Genomic DNA, 8,178 nt, shown 5'->3' on the forward strand with positions numbered 1-8,178 from the left:
AATTGAAATGCAGGCAGTCTAAGTGCTTTTCCTGAAAGACAAAACAACCCAGTTTATGTTTCTTCCTTCCTTCGGGCAAACACTGGCACAATATACTTCCCTTGTAGGAGATAAGAACATCATCATCATCAATAAGTTTGTTGTTCAACTGAAGGCCATGACAATTGAGTAGCATATCTATGGAAGAATAAACATGGAAACATGCTGCTGAAGGCTAGCCTAGAACATAATGTGGAATTGGATTCTGCAGGATCTTTCCCAGTCTTTTCCCAGTCTACCCTTCAAGCCCATCTAGGCACAAACAAGCCCCAGATAATTCCCACTGAAAGTATAGAGGAAAGTAGGAATTCCGTGTGTAAGTTTATGCCATAATCACTGGGTCAGGTGCCATGTGCCTGATGTTTCACAGGATGGTTCACTCTTTGAAGTGCTGCCAGATGACAGTCCTTAGTTTGAAGACATCTTCTGCTTGAAGGGCTGTGTGGTCCAAGTCCAGTTTTAAGATAAAGAGCCATAAGAAGAGATAGCAGAAGCCTTGAACTTGCTCATCAGCAGTTAGCCCCTGGACTGTAGAATGAGCAGAAACAAAGGTCATCCAGTCACATACTTCCCCATTAGGGTGAGATATATTGCATTTCTCCTTAAATTATCATAATTCTTTCAACATTTGCACCTATACATACAAATTAGGATGTGCTAATTACATGCCAACCCATGTCCTCTTTTTTGATGACAAATGAGTAGCTACCCTAATCACAGGATTATTTTGCCAGCACGGTCTTGCCATTCTGTCGATTGGAACAACCCCACCCCCATAGATACAGTGCTGTATGGGATTACAAATAATCACTGTTTCTGGGACAAATAATGAATACTTTTTACAGACATGTTCAGCCTACCAGTTCAGGAAATGTTGGAGACATTTCCACCCAGAGTCCAGAGCAAGGGCGAATTTTGGTAATCTTTGGTAGTATGGCACCCTGAGTGAATCCAGAATTTGGGGCCCCAAAATGAATCTTCTCAATGATGGATCTTCTCAATTTTGTGCCCCCTGTGCAGGGAAACTGCCCTAAATCTGGCGCTGTCCAGAGCACTGACACTGGAGCTAGGCAGAAGAATAGTTTTATACTGTCATCCTTAGCTGTACGACATGTGAACCACTAACATTTTCCTGAACTTCCTGACTAGCATGGATCCCCAAAGACATGACACAATCATTACTTTAGTGCAGCCTTGGAAGTCAATTAAGAATACTCTGAGAATTTCTTTCCCCCAGAGTTGCTGAGAACAGAAAAGCATATTTATGTTTGTGATTCCCGTGGGGTTTTGAGCGGGTGAAATCCACACTCTTTCTACAACTGTCATAGCCTGGTTGAAAAGAGGCATTTAATTATTTGTTTTCTTTATTTATTTACATTTATCTGTAGGGTGCTCTTTGTTGAATGCTTTCAATCCCAGAGGGGGAAACAAAGTAATAAAAATAAGCAGAGAAAAACAAAAAATACAAGGATCATATTGTAAGTTAAACCAGCAAAAATACAATGCAAATTAATATTTCCAATTTAACAAAACACAAGCCTCCAGGTTGGCAGGGCTACCAGATAGTGATGTGGAGATGGATTAGCTGCTATCTCTCTTCTCCTTACTTGCTGACACAGACAGCATTCAGGTTCTTCCAGGGTCTTGGGCGTCTCTCCTTAAACAGGGAACAAACACAGTTTCTTCATGGTATGGAGATAGAAGCATAATTGTTAGCTTATAAACCAGCTCCTCCCCAAACTGAATGAATGAATGAATGAATCAATCAATCAATCAATCAATCAATCAATCAATCAATTAATTTATTATGGTCACAGACCAGAAATTCCTCCCTAAACTGCCCCAAACTGTGTGGTACACACCCGTCCTGCCTTTGTACAGTGTGAACTTTGCTAGATGCTTGTTGAAGGCACTGAGTAGAAGTTCTTGGTAGAGCACCTAATTGCCCTGGAATTTGGCCTCTTTTTCACCTACTTTACTCTCCTGAGAGTTCCTTGTTTGGAGTGGAGTTCCTTGTTTGGTTTAATCTGGCCTGTAGTCTAGGCAGCAAAGTGGAATTAAGATCTGTTGAGTAAATTCCTGAGGTATTATGCAAGGCATTATTGTTAAATGCACTCCTTGGTCAGCCTTCATTGCAATTGCTTTGTGGGTTATTGTGGGTGTCATGTAGCATATGTACTAGGGAGAACGTCAAACCAGTGGGCTGTGATGCATTGTTTGGCTCAAAAAACCAAGGCCCTGGTAGCAAGGGGGAAGTGTTACTTCAATATTTGCTGTGGGGGTCATAGGTTGTACCTTGCCTAGGAGCAAGAAGGGATGTGATCTCTCCATCAGTGAGGAACTTTCCTGCTTGGATTATTTGATTTGTCTGATCAGTTCAATTTTCTATTTGGTTATTGGAGATCCTCATTGTTATTTTCATATTTTAATAAATATAACATCCTCCCACTTTAGTATTGTGCCCTGAGTCTTCTTTGGGGGTATGATGGCAATAGGAGCATTTTTAGAACAGAAGATGGGGAATGGGAAACACAGGACAGAGATGCAGAAACTCACCTTTGAGCTCTAGAAACTCATTTGTATTGTAAATGTCTCTGGTGATCTGAAATGAAACGCTGCCCTGAAGGATGAAAGCTGTCTGCCTCCAGCTATGTTCTATTTGCATATTTCCACACATACTTTTTTTTTTAAAAAAAATATTTTTTTACAAAAAGCTGTAGGTTTTCAGTGGTCTTATCTCCCAAACTCAGGTAAGTGCTTCCACTTGGAATCTCTAACCATGTGAGGAAGGAGGGAGCATATAACAATAAAAACCACCTCTACTTTATTTATTTATTATTAGCAAGCTTAGGAAGAATGTAGGCTCATGTTCACCTTAACTTTCTATCTCCTAGTTGTGCAGTACTGCAGTTACGGTTAACATTATGGTCCATAGCTACTCAGATATCATTTGTACCATTTGGTTATTTGATGTAGGTTCCTAGGGATATGGCACAAGACTCCACTTCTGGCTCCTCATCCCCAATTCAGAACAAATCTACACATTATGTGCTACAGGGGTTGCCAGCCCTTTTGAACCAATGGGTACATTTCAAATGTTGAGAGTGCTGGAGGCACCGGTCAATAAACAACTGTTATGGCATAAGACAAAATGGCTGCCATGGGGAGTGTAGCCAGAAAGCCACTCCCGATCTAAGGAGGGGGGGAGTTGCGGGCTCACGCCCCACCCACATTCTTGCGGGGCTGGCGTCAGCCCCGCGGGACTCAGGGATCCCCATTGATATTCATTTCCGGCAGCGGCAGCCAATTGGATGGCGCTGGGGGCGGGCCCACCTGAGGGCACTTAAGGTTAGGGCAGCCCGGGCTCGCCCCTTTTCCTCCTCTGTAGCAGCCGCGGTTTCCCACCCACCCGCCCTTTAGGTGTGCATTAGGCGTTTGCTATGGGCTTCGGCTGGTCGCCGCAAGGGGCCTGGTAGGAGTTTTTCCATTTGGCTAATTGGCTGAATTTTGAAGCCACTTGGTTTTTTCACCTACCTCGTAGCAAATCGTCACAACTCCTTGGATTGGCGGTTAGGCATTGGCCGGGGTATTGTCATGCAAATGAGGTGGGGGGGAGGATCGCCATCACCTCCCCCAATTCTTGAAGGGTAGTTCGTTAAAGAACTCCGGGGGGCGTCGCCTCGTCCAAAACCTACGGAGGCTAGGGCCTAAAGCGCCCCCCCCCGAGCGGTAACCCCTCGGGGAGCACCCAGGGATGTGCATCTCGGGGGCTCCCCCTGTTGGTGCTTAACCCTTCCCAGTTAGACCAGATAGTCTGTTTGGGCCAATGCCTAAGGCCAATACCACTCTTACCTGTAACCAATAAAGTTGTGGCCATTTTTTGCCCATTAACCTAAATTCTGGTATCCAGTGTCTTTATTTATTCCATCTGGGGGGGGGGGGCGGGTATTTATTCCATCTGGGGGGGGGGGCGGGTATCGCCCCGCAAAAAGCAAAAGAGATATGGCTACCCCCAACAAAGTTATGCTTATTATGGAAAATCAGCTACTGCATGTTGTGTTGGTTTTGATTCTGGAAATCACACAATATTGGTTTTACACACACACACACACACACACACACACACACTGATCCCGTTGCTGTCTAATGGCAACAGGGGACATTCTTCAGTAGGGAAAAATATATATACAATATAGCCACACCCACTCACTGTACATTTTGTCCTATAACTTTCATTTTTGGAGGGCTACAGGGTTGCTTTTTCAAGAAATAAAGTATGAAAGCTCAGAGACAGCGGTGAAACCCTTCAAAAGCATAATGGCTCCTGCACATTCCAGGATGGCAATCTCTGATCTTCTGATTCATATTAGTTCAAAAGGTCATACCACTATAATCTAATTAAACAGGAAAGGGGGCACATTTTCATTGTCAACAACAGCTCCCAGGAATCTGATGGAGAGCAGTAATTTTACTCTCAGGGCTCTAGAGGACAAGAAGTGGAGCAGAAGAGCCATTTCAGAGACAATCTCCCTGGGCTCATAGATGAATATAAAGCCTTCTGCTTCATTCAGCCGCCGGTGCTCTTGGGAGTCTGTGGGATTGCCTATTTCCTCATTGAGGTAGGTTTTACCAGCATCCCTTGCCTATATTTGGGTGTGGGACATCTTATATCAGTTGAGGCATTCAACCCAACATCCATTGGGCTCTATTTCTATAGCATAGTGTGTTGAGAAAGACTGCCACTGTGCAGTGCTCCGATCTGTTTCTGAATTAGCTACAGCTAGATGTGTCCAACAACAGCAAGATTTAGTTTGGACCCCAATTCAGAACTGTGGGAAAACAACATACCTCAGTCTGAAGTAGTTGGCGAATCAGTCAGAAAAAATATACCTTTTAATTATTATTTTATGGTAGGAATGGATGAGATTTGCAGGCAAAGTCATCTGCTAAAGAGGGCACAGAACCTGTCAAATTTTAGAATAGCTGCTGTGGTTTTCCCTGCAGCTTTACAGTTTGGAGGTTGGTAAAAAATAATCAACCACGCCTGGGGTTTTATGAGTAGTTGGTCTGAAAATTACAAACATGTCTAATCTTCTTTTTTTGTGAACCGTCCTGAGACCTCTGTGTATAGGGCAGTATATAAATTCAATAAACAAATAAACAAATAAACGAATGAATGAATCTCCCACTGAAACTGCCCTTGAAATCCTCAAAGGCAGTCACTGTCCTGAATCTCTTGCCAATCACTTTCATTGGATGACCCTGAGTGCTAGCATTATTATTTAGACCAGTGTTTCCCAACCTTGGGCCTCCAGCTGTTTTTGAACTACAATTCCCATCATCCCTGACCACTGGTCTTGCTAGCTAGGGATGATGGGAGTTGTAGTCCAAAAACAGCTGGAGGCCCAAGGTTGGGAAACACTGATTTAGACAACAACATTAGGAACTTGTCTCTGTTCACCATCTCCACAGTATGCATATTTTTATTAACTTTAACCACACCACTCTCCTCTGTTTTCTATGAGGTCCAAACACCTTACTTTTTAAAGGAAAGGTTTGCCAATCCCGTGATTGTTTTACTGGCATTTTCTGCACCTTTTCCAGATCGACAATACCCCTTTTGATCCTGTGTGGCCAGAGCAGTAGATAGTATTCCAAATGCAGCTACCATTCTAAATTCTTTCTACCATGATCACAAGACGCTATGTCATCATCATAATCAGCAGATCCCTTTCCTGTATATTTCAGTTGTTGATATTTTGCCCCATTGTGTGAATCACTTTGCATTTGCTTTCATTCGATCTTGTTTTCATTTCTCCCCTTTCATCTAATTTGGAGTTATTGACAAGCTGTTTTATTTTAGGTTGAAAGTAGTTTTTCTGACTCTGGAATATTGAGTGGAGTGCTATGGTTGTGTGTGCTTTCAGCTTCTTTTTTGAAATTTACTTTAGCTATACCCCCCCCCAAAAAAATATGGTGAGTCAATGTAACCACCTCTTTCTTCTGTACAGTGGAATCTCGGGTTACGTACCTCTCTGGATATGTAACTTTCAGGTTATGAATGTGGCAAACCTGGAAGTATTCTTCTGGGTTTGCTGCACGCATGTGCAGAAGCAGCACCTCTGGTTATGGATTTTTTGGGGTGCTCACGGACCCCCGGAACAAATTAAATTCATATCTAGAGGGCCCACTGTATATAGAAAAGAGATCCATAGCTCTATCTTCTCCATACATATAAGGTCTGATAATATCTGGATCACCAGTGCACCAGAAAGCACTTCAAGGTCCCCGCTTTAATCACCTGCTTTACCCATGAGAATATGGATACCTCTGATGATCAGATGTTGAAGCTAAACAAGTCAGAATAGCATTCACACACTTTTTTGTCACATTCTAAATGCATCTGTTTGGCAGGTGTGGGAAAGAAAATACTGAACTATATGGTGCTTTTTGTGTTCTTATTCTCTGTGTAGTCTCATCCCTCATATAATACTAACCTTTTTCAAATTTATAAGTTTGTGCATGTGTGCATTTTAACTATGTTTCTATTATTCATTCCCTTTTCATTCAGGTAGCACAAAGTCTATTATGAAACAAAATATGTTGTCTTCAAGCTAGTTCTGTTGTGTTAAAACAGTGGAGATAAAAAGGACCCCAAGATCCTCCCTTGAATCACACACAAAAATAGTAGAGGCTTGAGACCACATAATAAAACTAGGGAAGAATATTTCTTCACCAGCACATCAAATAATAAGTCTGATTTCAAATTCTTTGCATGTATGTTCCTTTCATTTTCAGAAGACGTTATAAATGTGTAGATGGCTGAAAGAAATAACACAATTGTATTTGACTTCATTCTTTTGGGTGTCACAAATCGTAAAGAGCTGCAGCTTCCTCTCTTCATGCTGTTTTCAGTCGTTTACATTATCACCCTTCTGGGGAATCTGGGGATGATCACATTAATCAGGATGGATTCCCAACTCCACACTCCCATGTACTTCTTCCTCAGCAGCCTGTCCTTTGTAGACCTCTGCTATTCCTCCAATGTCACACCTCGGATGCTGGCCAATTTTGTAGCAGACTATAAAGTCATTTCCTTTACTGGATGTCTGATACAGTGTTATCTCTTCATTGCACTGGTGCTTACGGAGTCCTTCATCCTGGCTGTCATGGCATATGATAGGTATGTTGCCATCTGCAATCCACTGACATATACCACAAAGATGTCCCAGAAGGTTTGCATGTGGCTGGTGGCAGTTCCCTCTGCATATGCTTTCCTAGATGCCATGATACAGACCATATTCACTTTCCGCTTGACCTTCTGTGGCTCCCATATCATCAACCACTTTTACTGTGCTGACCCACCTCTCATGAAACTGTCCTGCTCTGACACCCATGTCAAATTAACCCTGATGTTACTTTCTGCCAGTTTCAACCTCATCAGCTCCCTAGCTGTTATTCTGACTTCCTACACCTTTATCCTCTTCACCATTCTGAAAATTCGCAATACTGGAGCGAGGTACAAAGCTTTCTCCACATGTGGCTCCCACCTGACAGCTGTCACCCTTTTCTATGGGACACTCTTTGTCATGTACATCAGGCGTCCTTCTAGCGTGTCCCTAGAACAGGGGAAAATAGTCTCTGTGTTCTATGCCGTGGTGATCCCTATGCTGAATCCATTGATCTACAGCCTAAGGAACAAGGAAGTGAAGGGTGCCCTGAAGAGATTATTGCAGAGGAAAGTGTTATTGCATTAAATGTCTATTCATTCACTAGTTATGAAATGAAATGATCCATGAGGAAGATGTGTCCACCATATGGTGAAGAAGAGGGAATATGAATTTTTACAGCTTATGAATGTATGGTATTTAATATGTGGTAGATGAGTTCTTGCACCTTGCTGTCTGGTTTCTTCCTTCCCTCCCCACTTTTCCGATTTAATTTTTGTTGTTGGTTTCCATCTCCATAAAATATTGACAGTATGGCCCAAATACAACATAGTATCTCTCACTCTTCGTCAGCATCTAATTTTCAGATCCACCAGTTCTTCAAAATTGAAACAGGGTGTTTGGGTGGACGTATTGCTTACACACTGCAATGGCACCTAATGGGTAGGGGAAATGCTCTTTGCAGCCTCTT

The 8,178-nt window shown here is 42.6% G+C and overlaps 1 protein-coding gene across 1 annotated transcript; it reads left to right on the plus strand.

Moving 5' to 3' along the window:
- Positions 1 to 6,857: 6,857 nt before the first annotated feature.
- On the plus strand, positions 6,858 to 7,796 carry LOC310826604 (olfactory receptor 5M5-like; the record flags this gene model as incomplete). The annotated part of the gene is made up of 1 exon (XM_083701709.1): positions 6,858 to 7,796. One exon carries the CDS (start codon positions 6,858 to 6,860, stop codon positions 7,794 to 7,796), a length of 939 nt encoding a protein of 312 aa, XP_083557835.1.
- Between the last annotated feature and the right edge of the window lie 382 nt (positions 7,797 to 8,178).

Source organism: Podarcis gaigeae (genome assembly GCF_964106915.1).
Source record: "Podarcis gaigeae genome assembly, chromosome: 1".
In the NCBI taxonomy this organism is placed as follows: Eukaryota; Metazoa; Chordata; class Lepidosauria; order Squamata; family Lacertidae; genus Podarcis; species Podarcis gaigeae.